Source organism: Musca vetustissima, unplaced genomic scaffold, assembly GCF_032173495.1.
Source record: "Musca vetustissima isolate MV318-11 ecotype Yass unplaced genomic scaffold, APGP_CSIRO_Mvet_v1 utg73803, whole genome shotgun sequence".
NCBI lineage: Eukaryota > Metazoa > Arthropoda > Insecta > Diptera > Muscidae > Musca > Musca vetustissima.
This window is the reverse complement of record NW_026887131.1, coordinates 9,913-37,808: the sequence shown is the minus strand read 5'-3', so window position 1 is coordinate 37,808 and position 27,896 is coordinate 9,913. Positions and strand designations below refer to the sequence as shown.

The 27,896-nt window shown below is 36.1% G+C and overlaps 1 protein-coding gene across 1 annotated transcript; it reads left to right on the top strand.

The window, feature by feature from the left end:
- The first annotated feature begins 2 nt into the window (after positions 1-2).
- LOC133334728 (alkaline ceramidase) lies at positions 3-27,399 on the top strand. The gene is made up of 4 exons (XM_061543055.1): positions 3-122; positions 16,946-17,202; positions 20,566-20,703; positions 27,093-27,399. Exons 1-4 carry the CDS (start codon positions 3-5, stop codon positions 27,397-27,399), a joined length of 822 nt encoding a protein of 273 aa, XP_061399039.1.
- Positions 27,400-27,896: the final 497 nt, after the last annotated feature.

Here is a 27,896-nt window from a genome sequence, read left to right as displayed (position 1 = left end):
AAATGGCAACCCTAGATATTTATACCCTGGCCTGGGAGCATTTTCGTCCTGGTAGTTCCCCAGTGGATTGGTGCGAAGAAAATTACTTAATATCAGGACACATTGCTGAATTTGTTAATACGGTAAGTACAAGAGGAGATTAAGTTGAAAACTATTTTAAAAAATTTCATTTGAGGGCATTTGAGAAGTAGTACGCATTTCACTTAGTACTGATTTGTTAACACATGCGAAAGTGAACAAAAAAATAGTCGTGGTAAATGTGCATAATGTAAAGTGTATTTAAAGAACAAGTGAAAAAGCGGTAAGTTTGGCGGTAAGTAAATATATTGACAGGTACTAGAAATGAAAATATAGGGAACATACCAAAAAGTGGACATATACCGACATATCTAAAAACGGATTATGTAAACCATAACACAAATTTTAGAAAATTTTAAAGGATAATTATTCCCTCAGCCTTATGGCTAATGAGGGTGTATACACTTTAACACGGTGAAAATGTGCCTCATCGAAATATTGGTTCTAGACCCCATGTTTCTTTGGACCAAATCCGTTTCAGAAAATTTAGATTTCATCCGAACTTTGCCCATCTTATTATTTCTTCCAAGCTTAGTTCAAATTATGGAACTTCCAATCAGGGGCTAGGTCTGAATGCGGCTATAGTTCATTATCGAACCTTACGTTCTAATTGTTTATCTCTCTATCCTCCGCATGTGAAATGATTACAAAAGAGTCTTGGAACCAAACTCAAAACGAGGAACAAATCAGATAACTATTTTAATATGAAAAAGGGGGTTATATGGGGACTACCCCAAAAAGGGGGGCGAATATTAAAAATGTTTGGTAGAGAGATTTGTTACCATATACGACTACAAATTACCAAATTGCAGCAAATTCGGTTGAAAAATACGCTCAAGAACCCCCAAATACCGAAAATTGGGGGTACCCTTATATGGGGGCTATCCGAAAAAATGGACCTATATTCATAATTTTTGGTGGAGAGATTTGGAACCTATTAAGAACCCAATGTACTAAATTTCAGCGTATTCGGTTGAAAAACGCGCTCAAGAACCCCCAAATACCGAAAATTGAGGGTACCCTTATATGGGGGCTATCCGAAAAAATTCACCTATATTTATAATTTTTTGTAGAGAGATCTGTTACCTATTAAGAACTCGAAATACTAAATTGCAGCCAATTCGGTGGAACAATACGATTAATACCCCCAAAATACTGAAAATTAGGAGGTACCGTTATATGGGGGCTACCAGAAAAAGTGGACCTATATTTATAATTTTTTTGTGGGGACATTAAGTACCCAATAAAAACCCAATGTACCATAATTCAGCGTATTCTGTTGAAAAACGCGCCCAAGAACCTCAAAATACCGAAAATTGGGGGGTACTGTTATATGGAAGCTTTGTCTAAACGTGGACCGATACATCCCATCTTCGAACTTAACCTGCCTGCAGACAAAAGACAACCCTATGCAAAATTTCAGCATCCTATCTCAATTGCTTCAGAAGTTAGCGTGATTACAACAGACGTAAGGACATGGCTAGATCGTTTTAGAATTTTACCCTGATCAAGAATATATATATTTTATAGGGTCGGAAATGAATATTTCGATGAGTTACAAACGGAATGACAAAATTAATATACCCTCCATACTATGGTGGAGGGTATAAAAATATATTTTAGGCGTTTAATTGAAAATATGGCTGGCAAAAGAAAACGACTAATCCATCAGTACTCCGAGAAAGATTTTACATGAAGTTCATCTTGTGTGACGCAGTTCAGCTGGTCAAAACCAGACCACCGCTAAACGACACTGAAGGTGTAGAATAAAATTCTACGGCGTTCAGTGACCGACTACGTTTGGTAAACAAAATCGATCAATGAACGACAATAATAAACATTGAACTATGTCGTTCACTCGTTCAGTGGACTGACTCGTTCAATTGAACTAGGTCGTTCACGAACGACACAAGACTAGAAATAAGGAATGGTACAAAATCCATTTTTGGTGCTAGCAAAAAGTATGGTGTTCCTCGATACAGGAATAAAAGGGCGTATTGCCGAAGGTTCCCGAAAGATGGGGCCCAAAACAATATTAACAAATGCCGAAAAAGCTCGGTTGGAAAAATGGTTATGGCAAAATGTGGATTTCCATTGAAAAAGTGTGATTTGTTGAACACGGTCCAAGCAATAATAAAAGATGATAATCGCCCCACTCTGTTTTCAAATAATAGACCTGGAAGAAAATGGTATTCGTTATTTATGATACGTCATCCGGGATTAGCGCAACGAGAAGCAGAAGGGATTAGCAAAGGAAGAGCTGTTGTAAAGGAAGAAAATATCCGAAAATGGTTTTCCTAGTTAAAGCAATATCTGATCGATGAAAACTGTTTAGATATTTTAGATAACGCGTCAAAAATATTTAACGGGGACAAAACCAATTTTTTGCATTTGTCCCAAAAAAGGAAAAGTATTTGCTCCAAAAGTATACCTCAATGTGTATTCCATAAATCGCGGCAATGGAAAAGAAACAATAACTGTTCTACACTATTCCCCGCTTAATTACCTCCACGGTTAATTAATCCGATTTCAAAATACCCAGTTATTTTCAATACAGTCACTTACAAAATTGCACGTTTAATTACCCATTTCATTTATTTGCCCCTAAATAACCTACCCCAAAGTAACCGTACCTTTAAATCTGTCCCATGTAATTACCCAATGTATTTTTTTAGATCTGGCAACTTCAATTAGAATGGCTTACATTTGCTAGTGCACTTGCCACACATGTGCACATAAAATCTATTGTTTTGAAAGTTTTCGTGAAATGTCTCCCAGAAATACATATTTGTCTATCAAACTAAAGCACCAGTTAATATCTCAAGCAGAAAAGAAAGAAAAAAAAAACAAAACACCAGTGTCCACCGATATTTATCCTTGCTGGGGTTTTAACCGGGGTTCTCGGATAATTACCCTAGCGAGGTAATTAACCGTGTTCGCTTAATTACCTTCCACGGATAATTACTCAAAAATCTTGAAATTTTCACGGAGGTAATTAAGCGAGGTTTACTGTACTTGTCTTTTCGGCGAACTGCAAGACAGTACACCCAATGGTAGTATTCCCCTATGTGCGGCCACCAAAGGACGCTATTAACAGTATGCCTGAAAATTGGTAAGTCAGAAACCTGCTGGATGGTATCTGAAACATTTTTTTAATATATAGTAAATGAAGTGAACAATTGGCTTAATGAAAACCAGGTGCAACGGCAGATTTTGCTTTTTATTGATGGTCATAAATCTCATATGACAATGGAATTAAGCCAGTTTTGCCAAGCAAATGGAATTATATTGTATGCACTACCTCCAAATACGTATTTAAGCCACTGAAATCCGAATGGAAAAAGACCCTTCTTAAAATGGTTCTTACTAACATAGATATTAAAACTACAAAAAAAAAAAAAACAGGTTTCAGAAATGTGGGCTAAATCCTTTTAATCCAGATACTGTGGATTATACTAAATGTGTCAGAAATATATTAGAAGGGTTCAATAACGACCCAATGGAATGCGATTCCATTGAAAACTATCCTAAAGAGCAGAGTACAAATTCAGACATCGACGTAACTATTCGCACAATAAATTCTATAGCTTCAGCTTTGGAAAGGCGTGGAATTAATTCAGGAATAATAATCGATGAGCTAAAATTGTTAAAATGTAAAGAAAGGACTCTGAATATTCATTTATAAGACGATGTTACACCAGGAACATAATTATCTATGGAGATTTGGAATTAGAAAGGTATGACGTTTCTGCCGAAATCACAACTAAAGATAACATGAACTTTGTTAAAACTCTCGATTGCACATTTGAGATTTCCACAATTCCCGACATGGTCCAAACTTCCGTTACTAGCACCACTGTTGATATTCACGTTCAGGTATTTTTTTTTTCAAATAACCTATTAGAATTACATATTTTATAAATATAATTTTATAAATATAATATATGGGTCGGAATAAATACAAGTTATCAACGTACGACATTTGTAAAGCCACATAGCCCAATATGCTTGATGAGCCGCTTAACCAACGGCGAAATGCGTCGCATAATGGTGGGTACGTAGGTTCTTCTCCTGGCTTTCCTTTTCATTGCAAAACTTAGATCATCAAGCTCGACTCGAAAGAGTATAAATAACCACTTAAAATAATTTCCGTAGATAAAACATCTTTATTTTCCATCACCGACGAAGTCTTCACAATCCAAAACTAAACTTAAGGTCCCAAGCGCAATATCTGCGTTAGCTTGGAGAAAACTTATGCAATCAAAGGAAATCAAAGAAGAAAATTAGATGGCAAAGAAAAAAAGGACCGACAGGAAGTCACCGAAAAGAAATATGTGCTACTGTAAAGAAGATTTGGACAGCGACGCTGATGATGATGCATTAGAGAATGTGGGATACTTGTCCTAATTGGTTCCACCTTAAGTGTACATCATTCAAAACCCTACTGACGAGTTTTTATGCTTTTTAAAAATCCACACCCTTTGAAGGACCCTGAAAATATATATATTAAAAAAATCCACGCCTGAGGGTAGCTGTCTCTTTGCAAACGTTCTTCCAAGCGCCACTTGACACATATATTGTCAAATTACATTTATTTATATTCGTATTAAATGACAGCTGCTGGTGGCTGCATTCCGTTCTCTAAATATAGACGTATTCTTGCCTTCAATTGATGAGTGTTGATGAATTTAATTTAATTTTTTTTAGTTTAGTTGTGAGTTCATTGTACGGTAATTTTCTATATATGAGCCGGCCAATCAATTTGTCACTTGCGATGACAATGTGCGATTTTCTATTTATTTATTTACCTTGTTAAACCTTGACCTCAAAAAACAAATTTTGTAAGATTTTTTTGTTTGTTTTGATTTTTGTTAAACTATTTTCATTTCATTTAAAAATCGAGCGATAGTATATTTATGGTGGCTCGTTGTGATTTTATGTGCATGAACTTTGTGTGTATGAAAAAAAAAAATTAAATTAAATTGAGATTTTACTACTATTTTTGGGGTGATGGGAATTAATGAAAAATATATATTTTTTAAAAAATCCGCTCATTGTAATGGTCTCTAAAAAAATATTTTTAAATAATTTCCCCTGAGTGTATAACAAATACCTAATTATGAATTTCCCGTTGGTTTTGAAAATCCATCACCCTTAAAAAAGTATTTATTCTTTCACGTTATAGAAAATTATTCGCACATTTCAAACTGACGTTTTAATGACCTTATATCACACACATATGTAAATTAAAATTGCGATTACATTCAAAAGCCAAAGTAACTAAGTCACATTTATTTATTTGGTCTCTTCATACCGTGCAACTCTAAGTGGCAATGGCTTAAATTTTTTATGGGGTATAACAATCTCGTAATCTAACTAAAACATACCGTAATTGAAATTCGTAGATCGTGTAATGACACCTTACGAAAAGTAAAAAAATAAATCCCTGTTTAACTAAATACTCTCTCCTCTACACAAAAAAAACAGATCGGCGAAAAAATAGGACCCTAAATAATATTTAAAAAATATCCACGATTATAGATGTTCTCTACAAACTATAAAAAATCTACGTCTTTAGATGATCCCTAAAAAAATATTAAAAAGAATCCACCATGACATCTGCTAACGCAAATCGAATGAAAGTACTTAGCTCTACCGCAACTTCTATGCTTATTCTTGCTTTAGATCTTCTATAAAGACTGTTTCGGCTCGCATCAAGGCTTCAGCTTTCCTATAAATTCTGTTTCGACTCGCCTATAAAGACTCAAATGAAAGTACTTAGCTCCACCGCCACATCTAGGCTTATTACTGTTTCAAATGCTTAATGCCTATAGATGGACCCTAATAAATAGTTTAAAAAAAAAATCTACGTACACAGATGGACCCTAAAACATATTTAAAGAAATCCACAACTATAGATGTTCGAAATCAAAAAAATCTCCTTTGTCCCCATATTTTGAAAAATGGTTTTTTTCTTCAACATAGATATTAAAATTTCTGTTTCAATAAATAACGGGTTTCGGAAATGTGGCCTATTTCCTTTTAATACAGATAATGTGGATTATACTAAATGTGTCAGAAATATATTAGAAGGGTTCAGTAACGATCCTATGGAATGTGATTCCCGTGAAAACCATCATAAAGAGCAGTGTACAAATTCAGACGTCGACGTAACTATTCGCACAATAAATTCTATAGCTTCAACTTGGGAAAGACGTGAAATCAATTCAGGAATAATATTCGATGAGCCTAAAATTGTTAACTGTAAAGGCTTATTTTTCGGCTTCAGTTCGTCTATAAAGATTCTCCCGGTTATTCCTGTTTCATTTCGTCTATAAATACTGTTTCGCATCGTCTATAAAAGACATCCTGTCTATTATAAAAGTTTGTCTATAAAAACTTTAAATTTCGGCCAGCTTATGTTTATAAAGACTGTCTGCATCGGCTTTTCTGTAAGGAACTCAGCGCGTAATCGATTGTAATTACTTAGCTCCACCGCCACATCTAAGCTTATTCCTGCTTCAGTTTGTCTATAAAGACTCCCAATCTTTATTATAAAAACTCGATGTTTCAGTAACTTTTGGTACGGTCTGTCTATAAATACTATCTGCTTTGCATCTTCTGTAAGGAATACAGTGCGTAATCGATGTTTTAAAAAAGTTCAACAATGAAGTTATAGAACGAAAGTACTTAGCTCTACCGCCACATCTAGATATTCTTTTGTTTCACTTCCAAGACTCCCTGCTTCACATCATCTATAAATCAGCTCGCCTATAAATACACGCCATTGGCCAGATTTTTCACTCTGCGACAAATCCTGGAAAAGACCCACAAAAAACACATCGACACATTCCACCTATTCGTCAACTATAAAGCCATATTCGACAGCCCAATCCAATCGGTATTCCTGCAAAATTAATACGCAGGATTAATATGCAGGATAACTTTAACTAGCACTAGGTCAGCAGTTAAAGTAAAAAATGAAGATCTCTCGGAGCCGTTCAATGCCGAACGAGGATTCACATAAGACATACAGTTTGTCGTGTGACCTGTGTTTAACATCCTGTTGGAAAGGGTCATACGAGGTGTAAATGTGAACAGAAATGGTACACTAAACAGCATACGTTACTTGCCTACACGCCTGACATCGATATAATGGGTCGAACACTGCGAACCTTAACAGCTACCTTTAAACGAATTGAGTTGAAGTCTGCCAAAGTGGTATTGACAGTAAATGGCGAAAAGACCAAGCTGATGGTATCAACGCGCAAGTCGTTCAGTAGACTCGGACTAACTGTGAAACTTGAAAACTACTGCTTCGAGATAGTGAATAATTTTATACCGCCATAAACCAAACTAATAACATCAGCTTTGAAATCCGGAGGTGAATAGTGTTGGCCAACAGATGCTACCATGGTCTGAGTAAGCCACTCAAAAGCAAGGCCATAAACAAAACTATGGATAACATCAACTAATAACATTTTGAAATCCGGAGGAGAATTGTGTTGGACAACAGATATGGAAGCTTCTTGGGCAAGCAGTAGTGCATGATTTTATACCGCATCGGTGCCGCCATAATCAAAACTAATAACATCAGCTTTGAAATCCGAAGGAGAATTGTATTGGCCAACACGTGCACTATGGTCTGAGTAAACAACTCAAAAGCTAGGCCACCTCTCGCCAGACCACATTCATGGGTACTTGTGCAGGCAGATGAGAAAAATTCTCCGGAAGATCTATGGGCCGATCTGCGTCGACGGAGAAGGTCGCCGTCGAATGAACTATGAGATATACCATTTATTCTCTGACATCGACATAGTCAGGCGTATCTAGGCCATGTTGTTAGAATGGATGAAGATGTCCCAGCTCAAAAACCATATAAAAGCGGGCCGAGTGATGGTTCACGCAGAAGGGGAAGACAACGAATCCGATGAAAAGATCAAGTAGAAAACAATATCTCGGAAAATTGTCTTTCATATTGGATGAGATGCGCACAAGTCTGACGCGTTTGGAAATCTTATGGAACATCGGCTCTGTCATAAGCCAGCTAAGTAAGGTTAGTCTACAAATTTTTTGAGTCTTTATAGACCAGCCGAAAGAGGAACAAGTCTAGATGTGGCGGCGGAGCTAAGTACTTTCAGTCCATTTAAGATGCCATGGTTGAATTTATTTTATTTTGGGTTCCTCATAGATGAAGTAAAGCAGGGATACTCCATAAACACACTGAGGTAGGGAGTATGCATAGACGAACTGAAGCAGGCAGATATTACAAGCGAGTCGAAGCTTACAGTCCTTATAGACAAGGACTAAGCCTAGATGTGACGTTGGAGCTAAGTACTTTTATAAGTTTTACGTTGGCAGATAACATGGTTGAATTTGCTGGCTTTTTTAGCTGCTCGAGATCGGACATTTGTTCCATAAACTGAAGAAGAAACCATTTGCCGCCATGTTGCTGACCATAGTAGTGAGACTACGGAATTTATTTCTACTATCATGTGCATTCAATTGATGCCCAATGTAAAGTAGGTGATTTTCGCCTACTAACGATTTTTTCACGTTTGTGATGTAAAAGTTCGGCGAAAGTGGAATTAGTGATAAACCCGTAGTTATCACCCTCCTTAGAGCATATTTTTTTGACGCTTGGCTAAACACATCGTCAGCTCAAATGAAAAGGATTAGAATATGGGAATGGAGGATTTGGAATTTATAGACGAGCACAGGTTCCTTAAATTTCATTACAAGATATAATATAAGTTTCTTGCAGATTCTGGAGCAGAGCATTTCTTTTCATTCTGTATCATATTTCTTATCATTATTTTTTTCGTATTTAATTTTGTGACTTAGGCCACTTTGCCTCATGTATGTCATGTCACATTTGGTCTAGAGCACTTGTGTAAAGTGTGATAATAATAGTCATGCATGGATTCTCGTTTTGTAACAAACATGCAAAAATCTAATATTTGTATAACATGTAGTAAATTATTCAACAACGCTAAATGAAGGTACTACAACATTTTGTGTCCGAGTTTTTTCGGGCCAAATACCAAATGACATTTAATGATATGTATACAATACAACAATTTTGGAGTTCTTTTATCGTCCGAACTTTATTGTGTAATGAAATTTGGGTCATCTATGGAATGTTATCAAAACTTTTGAAATATGTCAAAATTTCTAAACTTAAGAAAGTCTATGTAGGGGATGGTGGATTATTTATAGGCCAGCAGGAGCAGAGTGTATTTATAGACAAGCTGAAATAGAAAGTGGTTACAGATAATCAGTATTTATAGACGAATAAGCCTAGATGTGGCGTTGGAGCTAAGAACTTTCACTTGATTTATTTTGGCGGATGTAATAGTTTCACTTTATAAGCAAGCCGAACCAAAAAAGTCTTTATAGACGACATGAAGCAAGAATAAGCCTGGATGTGGCGGTGGAGCTAAGTACTTTCAATCATTCTGTTTAAACATGCATGAAATAGGAAATATGTATAGACGAGTTGAAGAAGGCAGATTTTACAAGCGATCCGAAGCTGACAGTCTTTATAGACCAATTGAATCAGGAATAAACCTAGATGTGGCGACGACGAGGAGGAGGAGACGGAGACAATTAAACTTTCCCGGTTTCGCTGTCCAGTTCTAGCCTACAGACGGCACAGATTTGACACGTCAAAGATCAATAGATCTTGACACATTGCACCTAGGTTCGTTCAAGATCCCCTCAAAATCCAGGAAAAGGTGACAGGTGGGTGGTTTGATTGAGTCTTCGCTTGCTAGATCTGTAAATTGAGATCCTCGTCTACCTAGCTCGTCTGTTTTTATTCTAATTTCAGCTTTGCTCAGGCTCAACAGCGAAATTGTTCTTTAAGTTGACAGAGTCGGCCAAATAGATCTTGACACATTGCACATAGGTTCGTTGTGCCAACGGTCATTAGTTCCTTCGTCAAAGAAAGCCTAAAAATTCCAGAAAAGCTGGCAGATGGGTGGTTTGATTATGTCATCGCTTGCTAGATCCGTAAATTGAGATCGTTGTCTAGATCTTGACACATTGCACCTAGGTACGTTGTGCCAACGTTGGCTCATTCGTCAAAAAACACCTCAAAATCCGAAAAAGGTGGCAGGTGGGTGTGTGGTTTGATTAAGTCATCGCTTGCTAGATCTGTAGATTGAGATTCTCGTCTAGCTAGTTCGTCTGCATTATCATTACACATGATATCACAGTGTCCTGGTTTCCAGCACAGCCAAAAGCTGTTAGTGTGTGTATCCAAAATTGCTCTACACTCCATTTGAGGACGACCTTAAACTTTTTGTTACAGGATTTGATGGCTTTAAGAGCCGCATGACACAATGTTAGTCACCGGTTCAACGATTTCTGCATCCAGACTTTTTATCAATTCAGCTGCCTTCTAAGACGCAAAGAAATAAAACAGTTGTTTTCCAACTTGTAGGTAAGCTCAAGGTCTAGTCTTTCACAGTAGACACCAGCCCCTGTACCTTCTTCCATTCAATTTTCCAGCTCGGGCAGTATCAGGCGGGATAGACAAGTAACGCGTGGTGTTTGGTCTACCGAGTGTTATTTCTGTTCACATTTGTATCTCGTATGATCCTGTCCAGCAAGATGTTAAACATGTCACACAACAAATCGTCACCTTGTCTGAATCCTCGTTAAAGTTATCCAGCATAGCCGTATTCATTTTGCAGAAATGCCGAACGCAGACATGTCTTTAAACCTTAAAATATTTTTATGGATCATTTAAAGGCGTGAATGGAGTCTTTATAGGCGAGCCGAAGATCTAAAGCAAGAATAAGATTAGAAGTGGCGGTGGAGCTAAGTCCTTCGATTTGCCTTAGCAGATGTCATGGTGGATTTTTCAAAATATGTTTTTAGGGATCATCTAAAGGAGTGAATTTTGTTTTATATTTCGTAGAGAACATCTAAAGCCGTGGGTTTTTTTAAAATATTCCATCCATCTGTAGGCGCAGATTTTCTAAATATTATTTCTTTAGGGACCATCTACAGCATTTGAAACAGTAATAGAAGCCTAGGTGGGGCAAAGGAGATTAGTACTTTCATTCGAGCCTTTATAGGCGAGCCGAAGCAGTCTTTATAGAAGAATTAAACAAGAATAAGCCTTGATGTGGCGTTGAAGCTAAGTACTTTCGATTTGCATTAGCAGATGTAAAGGTGCATTTTTCAAAATATTTTTAATGGATCATCTAAAGGCGTCGATGAAGTCTTTATAGGAGAGTCGAAGCAGTCTATATAGATTGTCTAAAGCAAGAATAAGCCATGATGTGGCGGTAGAGCTAAGTACGTTCATTCGAGTCTGTATAGGCGAACCCAAGCAGTCTTTATAGAAGAGTTAAAGCAAAAATAAGCCTTGATGTGGCGTTGGAGCTAAGTACTTTCCTTCGATTTGTGTTAGCAGATGTCATGGTGCATTTTTCAAAATATTTTTTATTGATCATCTAAAAGCGTGGATGGAGTCTTTTTACGAAAGCCGAAGCACTATATATAGAAGTTCTAAAGCAAGAATAAGCCTTGATGTGGCGGTAGAGCTAAATACTTTCATTCGAGTCTGTATATGCGAACTCAAGCAGTCTTTATAGAAGAGTTAAAGCAAGAATAAGCCTTGATGTGGCGTTGGAGCTAAGTACTTTCCTTCGATTTGCGTTAGCAGATGTTATTGGGGATTTTTTTTTTTAATATTTTTTATTGATCATATAAAGGCTCGGATTTTTGTAATAACTTGTATCTATAATCGTGGATTTTTTTTAATCTGTAGGCGTGAATTTAAAAAAAAATCTGTAGGCGTGGATTTAAAAAAAAATATTTTCGGGAAACATCTACAGGCTTAAAACAGTAATAAGCCTAGATGTGGCAGTGGAGCTAAGTACTTCAATTCGCGTTATCAGATTATAGACGATCTGGAATCTTTAAAGAAAGGCAATCTTTATAGACAAGCTGAAAGTATGGCATTTTTATTGACGAGCTGAAGCAGGTTATATTTAAAAAAGGCTGAAAACAGGAAGTCTTTAATAAGCCAAGATTTGGCGGTGGAGCTAAGTACTTTCATTCGATTTGCGTTAGCAGAAAATATCTGGATCTGGAATCTTTATGGACAGGCTGAACGTAGTGACGAGCTGTTTTTTATAGACGGAGTAAAGCAGGAATAAGCCTAGACGTGCCGGTAGAGCTAAATACTTACATTCCATTTAATTAATTCATTGTAGACTTCGAAGAAAAAATCGCTTTTCGCTCGTTACAATATTTCATAGAAATAATATTCATATCATTATTGGAATTTTCATACAATAAAGTCTATTCAAAAAGACTTTGCTGATTAAATAATTACTCATATGTAGTAGTTTTTTTCTTTGTTTTAATATTACTTAATAAATGTAATGAATTATCAATTACTTTGTTCTAGATTTGGCTGTTGCCAACCCCCCGTTAATTTCCTCAGCCAGTAATATTATAAATTATTCAATCGCTGATGATTATGTGTTGAAAGTCTTCTGTTGTGTTTAGTAATTTATTAAACACCAAAAAGAAAGTTCTGATTACCCTCCATCACATGGGTATAATTATCAGATTTTTTTTCGTATATTGCCTATGACGTTTTGTTCAAAGTTCCAATTAAAAAAGGGGGCAATAACCAAGTACTTGGTTCTGCTGACGGACAGATTGATAAGTATTTCATTTCACTTTTATTGTTTTTTTTTATTTCATTTACCTTAATTACGTTGTTAATATCACAAAATAACTTTTAATGAAAATATATCAGTAAAATTAATTAAATTTTCATGTAAGAGCAATAATTGTTAAAAATTATTTTTTTATTTGGCAGCTGTGAATCAAAAAAAAATTGACGATGTATCATCCAAATTCGATTCAAATTGCAAAAATGGTAGATTCTTGCAGGTTCTTTCAGATTCTTTAAATGAATAATTTCATTAGTATTTCTGTGAATGAATGATTCCGATTCTAGAACGAAGATTATCGATTATTTTCGATTTGATTGAATTTTTAATTGTTTTTTCTAGCAACATGAACTCTAAAGCTGATAACATTAAATATTCGACTTCAACTAAATAGATGCAATAGTAAGAAATTGAGAAAGGGCTAAGCTGTAGCTGTGACGTTTCCCCTTATCAGTTCTATGTTGTTTTTTTAAAGCTGATAAGGAAACCATCTGTGCATAGAATCTTAAATGTTCAAACGGGGTTTTAGGATCAACATTAAATGCAACTTCATAGACAAGCCGAACCAGAAGCAGTTTATAGGCGATCCGAAACAGGGAGTATAATACGATCTGAAGCAGAAATAAGCCTCAATGTGGAGGTGGAGCTAAGTCGAGGGGGGTTTTAAGATCGATCAAGTCTTCGTACACAAGCTGAATCAAAATGTTTTTTAGAAAAGAGCTAAATCAGGGAGTCAAAGATCCGAAGCAGTCTTTATATTCGATTTGAAGCAGAAAAAAGCCTCGATGTTGCGGTGGAGCTAAGTACTTTCCTTCGATTTATTTTTTTTTAATATTTTTAGGGGTCATCTAAAGTCGTAGATTTTTTAAAAATATTTTTAGGGTCATCTAAAGGCGTGGATTTTTTAAAAATATTTTAGGGGTCATCTAACGGCGTGGATTTTTTAAAAATATTTTAGGGGTCATCTAACGGCGTGGATTTTTTAAAAATATTTTTAGGGGTCATCTAAAGACGTGGATGTTTAAAAAATATTTTTAGGGGCCATCTAAAGGCGTGGATGTTTAAAAAATATTTTTAGGGGTCATCTATATGCATGGACTTTTAAAAAATATTTTTAGGGGTCATCTATATGCATAGACTTTTAAAAAATATTTTTTAGATACCATCCATCAGCGTGGATTTGAAAAAAAATAATTTTTATATGGTTTTTCGTTCCTATAGCTGATACGGAAGCAATCTGTTCTTAGAATCCCAAAATAGTCGAACGGGGTTTTAAGATCGATCAAGATCAAGTCTTCGTAGACAAGCTGAACCAGAAGGTTTTTAGAAGAGAGCTAAAGCAGGGAGTCAAAGACGATCCGAAGCAGTCTTTATAGGCGATCTGAAGCAGAATTAAGCCATGATGTGGCGGTGGAGCTAAGTACTTTAATTAGAATTGCGGTTAGATTTCATTGTGGATTTAAAAAATATATATATTTTTTAAAGACCATATATAGCTGTCGATGCGACTAAAACTGAAAGGTCGAGGTATTCGTAAACAAACTGAACCAGAAGGTGTTTTTTAGAAAAACTGAAGAAAGGAGCCAAAGAAGCAGTCTTTATATATAATCTGAAACAGAATTAAGCCTTGATGTGGCAGTGGAGCTAAGTACTTTCATTCAATTTGCGTTAGTAGATTTCATGGTGGATTTTTCGAAAAAAAATATATTTTTTAAAGACCAACTATAGGTGTCGGTGCGAATAAAACTGAAAGGTTGAGTCTTCGTAAACAAGCTGAACCAGAAGGTTTTAGAAAAGAGCAGAAGCAGGAAGTCAAAGACGATCCGATGTCGTCTTTATATACAACCTAAATCAGAAATAAGCCTTGATGTTGCGCTGAAGCTAAGTACATTTATTCGATTTGCGTTAGCATATTTCATGGTGGATTTAAAAATATATTTTTTAAAGACCATATATAGCTGTCGATGCTACTAAAACTGAAAGGTTGAGCCTTCGTAGACAAGCTAAACCAGAAGGTTTTTCGAAAAGAGCTAAAGCAGGGAGTCAAAGACGATCCGAAGCAGTCTTTATAAGCGATCTGAAGCAGAATTAAGCCACGATGTGGCAGAGAAGCTAAGTACTTTCATTCAATTTGCGTTAGAAGATTTCATGGTGAATTTTTCAAAAAAAAAATATATATATTTTAAAGACCATCTATAGGTGACCATGCGACTAAAACTGAAAGGTTGAGGTATTCGTAAACAAGCTTTACCAGAAGGTGTTTTTTAGAAAAGCTGAAGAAAGGAGACGATCCGAAGCAGTCTTTATATACAATCTGAATCAGAAATAAGCCTTGATGTTGCGCTTGAGCTAAGTACATTTATTCGATCTGCGTTAGCAGATTTCATGCTGGATTTTTCAAAAAAAAAAAATTATTTTTTAAAGACCAACTATAGGTGTCGGTGCGACTAAAACTGAAAAGTTGAGGTCTTCGTAGACGATCCGAAACCATATAATAAGCTTTCTGAAGCAGAATTAAGCCTCGATGTGGCGGTGGAGCTAAGTACTTTCATTCGATTTGCGTTAGCATATTTCATGGTGGATTCCAAAAAAATAGGGATCATATAAAACAGTAGATTTAAAAACAGGAAAAAAATATTTTTTAGACGTGGATTTAAAAAGGAATTGGCGAAGATTTTTTAAAAATATTTTTTTAGGGATTATCTATAGGCGTAGATTTTTTAAAAATATTTTTAAAGGGTTATCTTTTGGCGTGGATTTTTTAAAAATATTTTTTAAAGGGTTATCTATAGGCGTGGATTTTTTAAAAATATTTTTTTGGGTTTATCTATAGGCGTGGATTTTTAAAAATATTTTTTTGGGTTTATCTATAGGCGTGGATTTTTTTAAAAATATTTTTTTGGGATTATCTATAGGCGAGGATTTTTTAAAATATTTTTTTAGGGATTATCTATAGGCGTAGATTTTTTAAAAATATTTTTTTGGTTTATCTATAGGCATGGATTTTTAAAAATATTTTTTGGGATTATCTATAAGCGTGGATTTTTTTAAAATATTTTTTTGGTATTATCTATAGGCGTGGATTTTTAAATATATTTTTTGGATTTTTTAAAAATATTTTTTTAGGGATTACAAAAATCAAATAATTTTTTAAAAATATTTTTAAATTATGGAATATTTATATAGGTGTGGATATTTAAAAATATTTTTTTGTTTCTTAAAGGCGTGGATTTTTAAAAATATTTTTTTAGGGATTATCTATAGGCGTGGATTTTTTAAAAATATTATTTTAGGGATTATCTATAGGCGTGGATTTTTTAAAAATATTTTTTTAGGGATTATCTATAGGCGTGGATTTTTTAAAAATATTTTTTTAGGGATTATCTATAGGCGTGGATTTTTTAAAAATATTTTTTTAGGGATTATCTATAGGCGTGGATTTTTTAAAAATATTTTTTAGGGATTATCTGTAGGCGTGGATTTTTTAAAAAATATTTTTTTAGGGATTACCTTTTTCCTTCTAATTTAATTTACTATTTATACCAAAAACTTTTAATTGATTAAAATTGTTTGTTAGTATTTGTTTATATAAAACTATTTCGTTTAATTTTTAATGACAATCAGTTTAATCAAAATATAGCACCCATTACAATAAACAACACGCAATGTTCCCATACAATACAAGAATAAAAATTTCTCCGCTACTTATTTATAAATATTTAATGGGGTTTTAAATAGCGAATAAGTAATTAAAAAATTAAATCGTTATACAGTATGTGTGTGAGAGAGAAGGGGCGTGAAAGAAAACTGGGGGACAGTTGCAAATAATTTTTGAAAAAGTTTTAAAATATAGTCTTACAAGCAAATATTTTTAAGGACCATTAATAGGCGAGGATTTTTTTAAAAATATTATTTTTAAGGCCTACCTACCTATTGATTTTCAATACATTTTTTGCACTTCGTTTCTCAATCCGATTACTTGATAAGATAGCTTGATATGATTTATTGCTGGCGATTTTAAACAATAACCCCTTTAAGTTTATAATTACGACAACCGTGTACAGACAGATAGTAAACTATAAATTATTGTTATAAATTTTGTAAGATATTTTTTTTAAAAAATATATATTTTTTAATTTTTATTTTAATTCTTTTCTTTACAGGTCAGCAATTTTCTATTTTTATTATTTCCGCCCGTACTTATGTATCTTTTCAAAGAATATGGACGTTTTGTAACGAAGGGTATACATTTACTCTGGGCCCTCTTAATTATTGTTGGCCTCAGTTCGATGTACTTCCATGCTACGCTAAGTTTAATAGGTCAACTGCTCGATGAATTGGCCATATTGTGGGTATTTATGGCGGCGTACTCACTCTTCTGTCCTAAGCGGTATTTTCCGAAATTTTGCCGAAATAATAGGTAAGGATTAAAATGACAACTTTGCATTTTTTTTTATTATTTACTTTTAGGGATCTACACAAGACGTGGATTTTTTTAAAAATTTTTTGAGGGTACTACATATACATATGTTTTTATCCTTTATATATTTATCTAATCAATAATTCTATTAAAAAACAAAACACATTGCACATTTTTTTATTTCCCTGCCATTAGTTTTTTATTCCCTATGTCATTATCCTAATACCCTCGGCCATTATTTAAACTAATTACATTTAATTATCTAGATATACAGTGAGCAGCAAAAGTCAAAGGTACCCCATACAAATCAAAAAATATTCAGTAATTCCTCAAAAAGTAATTCACAAAATTTCAAATATATATTTTTATTTCATGTATTCAATACTATACCACAACAAATTAAAGTAATATTTCATTTTTTTATTAAAACAAAATATAAAACAAAATCGACATAGTGCCAAGTCCATATTTTTGCACAGCATACGTCTTGGTACCCATGGAGAAAAATAATGACTTATTTAATATTACTTAATTTTTATAATTAAATTGACTTACCTAATATTTGGTAGAATATCCCTTGAGTTTTCAAAGCTTCATTCAATCGTTCGGGCATTGACTATACAAGTTTTTTAGTGTAGTCCGACGATATTTTACCCCATTCTGTCAGAAATATTTCTTTGAGTTGGGCCTTACTGGAAATTGTATGATTTCGGATGCGTTTATCTAGATGATTCCATAGGTGCTCAATCGAATTTAAATCGAGGCTTTGTGGAGGTGTCATCAGCATGTCTGGTGTATCATTGTCCTGTTGGAAGTAATAATTATCACGAATGTTGAGTTTTTCAGTACTTTGATTCAAATTTTTGTTTCAAAATATTCATGTAAACTGTTTTATTCATTATTTCCTCAATGAATACCAAATTGCCAACACCAGTTGCTGACAATGCATCCCCATACCATTAACCCACATCCTCCGTGATTTACTGTTTTCCGAGTATACTTTGGATTGAGCTCTTCGCCTTTTTGTCGCCACACCAAAGAGCATCCATCCGATCCAAATATGTTACAATTTCGTTTCGTCCGAGAAAATAACTTTCTCCCATAACTCTTTTGTTTTTACTGTTTTCCGAGTATTCTTTGGATTGAGCTCTTCGCCTTTTTTCTGCCGCACCAAAGACCCAAATATGTTAAATTTCGTTCACTGCTTTCCCAAATGATTCTTTTAAGTCTGCAGCGATTTTAGGAGCTCTGGCAAATGGATCTGTTTTTAATGAAATATATTATATTCAATTTTTGGTTCTTCTCTGATGCTGAGCTTCCAGGGACGGCTTGATCAATTATATTCTCTTTTTTATATCGATTAACCACTTTTTGGACTGCTGACTTGGTTCTGTTTATCGTTTTACCTATTTCGGAATAGGTTTTTCACAACACAAATGTTGCCAGACCGCTTAACGTTCTGAGCCATCAACACACTTCCAAAACGATTGTGTAAAAACATGTGTATACCATGTAAGATTAATTATCCATCGCTACAACAAACATCTGCTTTGAAAAGGACTGTTTCTAGAATGAAGACAAATATCGAACTTTGAAAATTTTGAATTTAATTCGCATATGCAAGTTTCGCATCAGGGCGAAATAAATAAAAGTTATCAACATATGACATTTGTAAAGCCAAATAGCCCAATATGCCTGCTGGGCCGCTTAAACCAACGGCGAAATGCGTCGAATGATGGTGGGTACGTAGGTTCTTCTCCTTACTTACTTAGCTGGCTTGTTACAGAACGGTTGTTCCATAAGCCGAGCTTAAAAAAAGATTTTCAAGCGCTTCGGTCTTGTGCGCAAATCCACCAATTTGGAAGACCACTTTCCAATATGTTGTTTTCTACTTAGTCTTTCCATCTAATTCGTGGCCTTCCCCTTCTACGGGAACCATCAGTAGGCTCGTTTTTATATGCCTTTTGAGCTGGGGCATTCTCATTCATCCGCACAACATGCCACCTAGCCACCGCAGTCGCTGCAGATCAATACGACTGACTATGTCGATGTCCGCGTATAAATGGTAAAGCTCGTGGTTCATTCGACGCCGATATTCACCGTCGACCCAGATCGACCGTAGATCATTCGGAGAATTTTTCTTTCAAACGCCCCAAGAGCTGGCTCATCTGCTTGCGCAAGTACCCATGCTTCTGATCCATATAATATCACGGGTAGTATCAGCGTCTTGTAAAATGTGAGTTTGGTCTGGCGGGAGGTGGCCTTGCTATTCAGTTGTTTGCTCACACCATAGTAGTATCTGTTGGCCAACACTATCCTTCTCCGAATTTCAAAACTGATGTCATTCGTTTTATTTATGGCCGTAATAAGGTATAAAAAAGTCTTTAACTACCTCGAAGCTATAGTTCTCAAGTTCCACAGTTGGTCCGAGTCTACTGGACGTCTTGCGCGTTGATATCATCAGCTTGGTTTTCTCTCCGTTTACTGCCAGACCCACTTTGGCAGACTCCTTTTCAATTTGTTCAGGTGGCTGTTACCGCTCGCAATATTCGACCCATTATATCGATGTCATCGGCGTAGGCGAGTAACATGTGTTGTTTGGTGTACAAAATGTCATTTCTGTTCATCTTTGCGTCTCGTATGACCTTTTCCAGCAGGATGTTAAAAAGATCACACGACAAACTGTCACCTTGTCTGAATCCTCGTTCGGTATTGAAGGGCTCCGATAGGTCCTTTCCTACATTAACTGCTGACCTTGTGCCACATAAAGTTAACCTTCATAGCCGTATTAATTTTGCAGGAATGCCGAACGTAGACATGGTTTTAAACACCTCTGAACGGATAGGGCTGTCGAATGCGGCTTTATAGTCGACTAATAGGTGGTATGTGTCGAAGTATTTTTCGTGGGTCTTTTCCAGGATTTGGCGCAGAGTGAAAATCTGGTCAATGGTGGATTTGCCAGGTCAAAAGCCGCATTGGTATGGTCCGGTGAGGTGATGTCATTGACCATTGGCTTCAATCGTTCACACAGCACACTGGATATCACTTCATATGCGATGGGAAGGAGACTTATTCCTCTATAGTTGGCACATATCGTCTTGTCACCTTTTTTTGTGCACGGGACACAGGATGCTGAGGTTCCAATCATTGGGTTCTTCTCCTGGCATTCCTTTTTCTTAAATTTGTAAATAATTTTTTGAGTAATTACTGCATAGTTTTTTTATTTGTATGGGGTACCATGACTTTTGCTGCTCACTGTATTTGTTCGAAATGCTAACATATGTATTTGAACAAAGGCATATTACAACACAATAGATGACCGTTCTACTTACTTCTTGTCCTTCTGCTTCGTTTTCCTTTCAGACGAACATTCGGTTTATTGATGTTTACATGTGCCATTATTGCAACCGTTATGTCGGTATGGAAACCAATTGTCAATGCCTTCGTCCTAATGGCAATGGGTGTTCCCACCATGCTGATGTTATATCGGGAGCTGAAGAGGTAAGTGGAGAACATTTTTTTACAAAGAAGTGTTTTTTTCTTCTAAGGCCTATATAAGGCGTGGATTTTTTTAAATTATTTTTTCAAGGGCCTATATAAGGCGGGGATTTTTTAAAATTATTTGTTCAAGGGCCTATATAAGGCGTGGATTTTTTCAAGGGCCTATATAAGGCGTGGATTTTTTAAAATTATTTTTTCAAGGGCCTATATAAGGCGTGGATTTTTTAAAATTATTTTTTCAAGGGCCTACATAAGGCGTGGATTTTTTAGAATTATTTATTTCTTCGTATACAAAAATAGCACGCGTGGTATTATCGCACACTCCGCAACACAATCACACATAATTACTTTTCCGAATGTTTATAGATAACATAAAAATGTACTTTGTCATATTTTTAGTTTCTAGAACAACATAATAAAATCCATTCAAATTAAAATGGTATTAGAGTATTCGATATTATATCACCTTTAACAATAATTCCATGAAATTCCATAAAATTGATGACACCCCGCACACAGGTGCCGATACTCGCACGATATCATCACATAGATAAGAATATTCAATGCATGTTAATTTCATTTTTTTTTTCGAATACTCCATTAGGCAATGCAAAAACAAAAAAATAGTAACGCATAACGCATTTATCAATGACATAAAAAATATTATTAATTAAAATGTTATTTTGGAAGAAGTTAGAAAAATTAATTTATGATTTATAAAATAGAGGTTAGATATATAAATGTTCGGGAACACTGTTGAAATTTTTTAAAACATTTACATTACAACCTTTTTCAGGGTTAACCCACTTTATAAGGATTCATTTGACAAATAGGCAATGAAATTGACAATTGAAACCCACTGGGTTAACTAAATCCGGTACAATGTAAACGTACTATAAAAATCTGTTTGAATGTTTTATAGCAACATGAATATTGGTACGCTTTTTATTTTGATTATCATACTTACTTAGCTGGTATGTGACAGAACTTTCGTTCCATAAGCCGAGCTTAAAAAAGATTTCCAGGCGTGTCGGCCTTTTGCGCAGTTTTTTTCAATTTGAAAGACCATATTCGACAATGTTATCTTCCACTTGATCTTTCCATCTTATTCGTGGCCTTACCCTTCAGCGTGCGTGAACCATCAACTGGTTCGCTTTTATATGCCTTCTGAGCTGGAGCATCTTCATCCACTCTCACAACACCCTCATCCATTCTCACAACATAACAATGTCGATGTCCGATAATAGCTGGTACAACCCATGGTTCATTCGACGGCGATATTCACCATCAACGCAGATCGGCCCATAGATCTTTAGGAGAATTTTTGTCTCAAACACTCCAAGCTTAAAAAAGATTTCCAGGCGCGTCGGTCAATATTCGAAAATGTTATCTTCCACTTGATCTTTCCATCTCATTCGTGGCCTTCCCCTTCTGCGTGCGTGAACCATCAGGTGGTTCGCTTTTATGTACCTTCTGGGCTGGGGCATCTTCATCCATTCTCACAACATGTCCTAGCCAACGTAGTCGCTGCAGCTCAATACGTCTAACAATGTCGATGTCCGAGAATAGCTGACACAACTCATGGTTTATTCGACGGCGATATTCACCATCAACGCAGATCGACCCATTGATCTTTCGGAGAATTTTTCTCTCAAACACTCCAAGCTTAAAAAAGATTTCCAGGCGCGTCGGTCCATATTCGACAATGTTATCTGCCACTTGATATTTCCATCTTATTCGTGGCCTTCCCCTTCTGCGAGCGTGAACCATCAGCTGAGGCATCTTCATCCATTCTCACAACATGGCCTAGCCAACGTAGTCGCTGCAGCTCAATACGTCTAACAACTCATGGTTCATTCCACGGCGATATTCACCATTAACGCAGATCGGCCCTTAGATCTTTCGGAGAATGCCAAAGTACCCAAGCTTCTGATCCATATAACAGCACAGGTAGTATCAGCGTCTTGTGAAGTCTGAGTTTGGTCTGGCGGGAGGTGGCCTTGTTTCTAAACTGCTTACTTAGACCATAGTAGCATTTGTTGGCCATCACAATCCTTCTCCGAATTTCAAAACTGATGTCATTCGTTTTATTTATGGCGGTACCAAGGCGGTATATAAAATCTTTGACTACCTCGAAGCTGTAGTTCTCAAGTTGCACAGTTGGTTCGAGTCTACTAGATGTCTTGCTCGTTGATATCATCAGCTTGGTCTTCTCGCCGTTTACCGCCAGACCCACTTTGGCAGACTTCTTTTCAATTTGTTCAAAGGTGGCTGTTACCGCTCGCAATGTTCGACCCATTATATCGATGTCATCGGCGTAGGCGAGTAACATGTGTTGTTTGGTATACAGAGTGTCATTTCTGTTCACTTTTGCCTCTCGTATGACCTTTTCCAGCAGGATGTTGAAAAGGTCACACGAAAAACTGTCACCTTGTCTGAATCCTCGTTCGGTATTGAAGGGCTCCGATAGGTCCTTTCCTACTTTAACTGCTGATCTAGTGCCACTTAAAGTTATCCAGCATATCCGTATTAACTTTGAAGGAATGCCGAACGTAGACATGGCTTTAAACACCTCTGAACGGATAGGGCTGTTGAATGCGGCTTTATAGGACTTTCGAATACGGCTTTATAGTCAACAAATAGGTGGAATGTGTCGATGTGTTTTTCGTGGGTTTTTTTCAGGATTTGGAGCAGAGTGAAAATCTGGTCAATGGTGGATTTGTCAGGTCTGAAGCCACATTGGTATGGTCCAATAATGTCATTGACCATTGGCTTCAATCGTTCACACGTCGCACTGAATAGCACTTTATATGCGATGGGAAGGAAACTTATTCATCTATAGTTGGTCTTGTCTCCTTTTTTGTGCACGGGACACAGAATGCTGAGGTTCCAATCTTTGGGCATGCATCTAGTCAAATTGTACTAATCAGCTGGTGCGTGCTCTTACCAGTATCTGACCACCAGCCTTGAATAGTTCGACTTGTAACACATCGACACCTGCACTCTATACCGTCATCTATTATTGGTTCTGGGGTACCCACTTCACTGCTATTATTTGATACCAGAAGTTTCTCAAAATGCTCCTTCCAGATCCTCAGCACGCTGTCCGTATCTGTCACCAGGTTTCCTTCTTTATCTCTATAGGAGGATGTGCCTGCACCAAAGCCTACGGTTTGGTGTTTTACCCGTTGGTAGAATTTTCAGACTTCATTCATGGCAGCTATAATACAGGGCGTAATCATCTGATATACTTACGTCAGTCCCTTTCCATCGCATTTCCTGCAAGGCAATAATATCGGCTTTGTACGTCTTGAGTACTTGGTATCTATCATCCCCTACGCCACAACTCTATAGGACATTTCCATCAGGCTATGGACCCAGGACGTTGGAAGAAAGTGGCTGATCTTCAATAACGAGTGGCAGGAAATTTTTCCAACAAAATGAGTTCGTCGTTGTACCAAATTGAGAAATTGGACGAAAATAATTATGATACATGCAGTGTCCATATGAGATGTGTACTGATCCATAGCGGGTGTTGCAAATACATGAATGGTCAATGTGACAAGGATCCAACCTGGACAGCAGAAATGATTTTTAGAATGGTAGTCTGATGACGAGAAGGTTTTGGCAACCATTACGTTGAGTCTTAAGACGTCTCAACTAAATTACGTAAAAAATTGTAAGACCTCCAAAGAAGCGTGGTAAAAATTGAGAGATGTCTATAGGCCCAAGGGACCCTTATATAAAGTGACTCTGTACAAAAAGATTCTAAACCAGCATTTTGCGGAATATAAGAGCATGGCCGATTACTTGTATGATTTCACCGAAACAGAGAAGCTGATGGACGTTGGCATCGAAATTCAAGAGGAGGTGCTAGTTATTATACTGCTTTCAAGTTTGGAAAAAGAATACGAAAACGTCGTCGTCGTCATTGAAACCAGAGACATGTTACCGGATTTGTCCGCTTTAAAGGTAAAACTTTTGGAAGAGTATGAACGAAGGAATCAAGATAAAGGTGATGAAAATACAGCAGGTCAACAGGCGTTTGGAGCGATGGCAAGCAAAACTAAGAAGCCGAATTACAGAAAAAAAAACGATGGTAAATGTTTCACGTGTGGTAAGAAGCGGCACTATGCGAACAAAAGTAGAATGAGAAGTGGAGATCATAAATCTTAGTCTATGATGGTGTTGGCAGAAAAATAGAAGGTGATTTAAATTCCAAGTGAATAATTGACAGTGGAGCCACGTGCCATATCAGCTCAAACCGTAAGTTTTTCACCACATCGGAGAAAGCAGCTGCATTGTAAAATTTGATTACAAATAGGAAGTAGTGACAGATGGAGAAAAAGTTGTGCTGAAAGTCATGAAAGAGACCAAATTGTGAGTGGATTGAAATTGAGTGAATCGATGGTTGTAGATTCCTGTAAGACAGGCATGGTTGGAAAAATTCATGCAAAGCCTTTTCCCAAACATGATGAAAGCAAATGTATGGAAGTGCTGGACTTGACATTCGGATGTATGCGGACCGATTGATGTGGAATCCCTAGGTGGTTCGACATATTTTGTCACGTTTATCATGACAAGTCTAGACGCATTTTATCTACTTTTTGAAGCAGAAATGTGAGGTGTTCGATAAATTCAAAATTTTCAAAAGCATGGTGGAACGCCAAAAGGTAAAGTTATAAAAATCATGAGAAGTGATAACGGCGGGGAATATGTTAGCAACAAATTTAATAAATATCTAGAAAAAATGAAACAGTCTCTTATACTCCCCAACAAAATGGCGTAGCCGAACGCGCAAATCGAACGATAGTGGAAATGGCTACCAGTCCCTTATACTCCCCAACAAAATAGCGCAAATCGAACGACAGTGGAAATGGTTTGAATAAAAGTTTGTGGACAGAAGCTGTTGCAACAGTTTATATAAGAAATCGTTGCTCGACAAGGACATTGGATGGAATGACACTATATGAAGTATGAAGTGGTCGGAAACCCAAAGTTAACACCATAAAGGGCTTAACAGGATGCTCGCGTTGAGCCATCCGTCGCGTTATATCTTATCGAAAATACAACAACCACAAGGCAATGATAAGCATTCTGCTTAGCCCTTTAAGTATTCGGATGTCAGACAGTGGCGTTGAATAAAAATACAAAAGGCAAGTTTGAAGAGAAAGGTTCTAGTCTTATTATGGTGGGTTATTCTTTAGTAGCAAGGCGTATAGATTGTATGACATCAGAACCCAAAAAGTAGTAGAGCGTCGTGATGTCATATTCGATGAAAGCAAAAAGCCTGGTGCTGGATTTTATGACGAAGACAAAGAATTCAATTCCTTTGATTATGATGAGAGCCATAAGAAACCACTTGAGAAAATAGGAGAGAATTTAGATGAATATTCACAAGATCATGGAGATGGCCAAAATGAACAAGAAATAGGTAGTGAGAACCAATAACCAAGCTGGAGACAACCCATCAGATGAATATAGATAGTACAGATGAAGAATTGCGAGCGTTTACGCCGATTGAAGAGGAGTAACTGTTGGTACATGAATTTGAAATAACGGATAAAAAATTATTGGAACATTTTTTGGGAATTGAAGTAAGTCGTGAAGGAAAAACGGGTGAGATTGACATTAATCATGGCATGTACATAAACGAACTACTAGAAGAGTATGGAATGATGTAATGTAAGACTGCATCATTACCATTGTCACCTCGATTTCAAACGGCATGTAATGGCAATTGTGAGAGGGTAAATGAAACACTATACCAGTCGCTTATATGGGCGCTTATATACCTAGCAGTAACATCGCGTCCAGATATACTTCATTCCGTTTCCAAGTTATTTCAAAGGAATGCAGATCCTCATATAGAGCATTTTAAAGCGGCAAAGCAGATTTTAAGGTATTTTAAAGGAACGCAAGATGTTAAATTGAAATTTGGAATTGGTAATGGAATGCTTATAGAATATGCAGATGCTGATTAGGGTGGATGTGCTACGGATCGGAAATGTTACCCCGGATTTGTGTTTTATATTGATGGCTCCGTAATATCGTGGGAATAAAAGAAACAAGCAACGACAGCATTGAGCAGCACTGAAGCGGAGTACATATCGGCATCTAATGCATCAAATGAAGCTGTATATCTAAGAAGATTGTTGGAAGAATTAGGATTTTTGGAATGATGATAGCGTAGAGTTGACGGTGGATAACCAATGAGCGTTGAAGCTGGCGACAAACCTCGTTTACCACAACAGGACAAAACAAATAGTCATTAAATACTATCATATCCGAGACTTAATTTTAATATTTTTAGAACAATCCATATGTAGACCCTTGAAAAAATATTTTTCAAAAAATCCACAACTTAAATTTTTCTTTCTTTTTTCCAGAGTAAAAGATGAACGTGTCTACCGTTTGGGCCTACGCTCCACCGCCGTCTGGGGCATTGCCGTCTTGTGTTGGGTCAGTGATCGTTTCTTTTGCTGTTTGAAATTTCCATATCTGCATGGTTTTTGGCATGTCTTCATTTTTATTGCCGCCTATACCCTCCTCGTGGTCTATGCCTATTTGTTTGTTGAAAGTGAGCTGCCGCAAAGGCAGCCACTTCTGCAATATTGGCCGGTAAATGAATTTGAATTCGGTATACCGTTTATATGTATTCGCAATCCAGGTAAAGAGTTCAAGAATACGATTTGAATACGTGACAACAACAAAACAGAAAAATACAACAAAACCAAAGGTGATAAATTCAGGAATAGTCAATGAAAACAAAAAAAAAACACACACACACAAAATATCAATTATTTAACAAAGTGTTAAAAAATTGGCTAAAATGTTATATATTTGTTATTTTTATTATATAGTTGCAAATTGAAAAACAAAAATATTTATATATAATTATATATACATATATAGGGAGCCATATTAGAGTATTTAATTTTATTAGATTTAAATTGCCTAGTTAACAAATTATGTAGATGTAAACGCAGCGTGTTTTATTTTTAATGAATATGACTAGACCAAAATTAGCCTATAGTTGCCCACAAGGGATTGGGGAATTTTTTAATAATATAAAGTAATAATATACCAAGGGTGTCCCCTATTCAAAGGGAATTTATAAGGGAACAATAAACCAAAAAAAAAATAAATAAATAATCCATATAATTTTTATTGAATTAAAAAATAAATACATT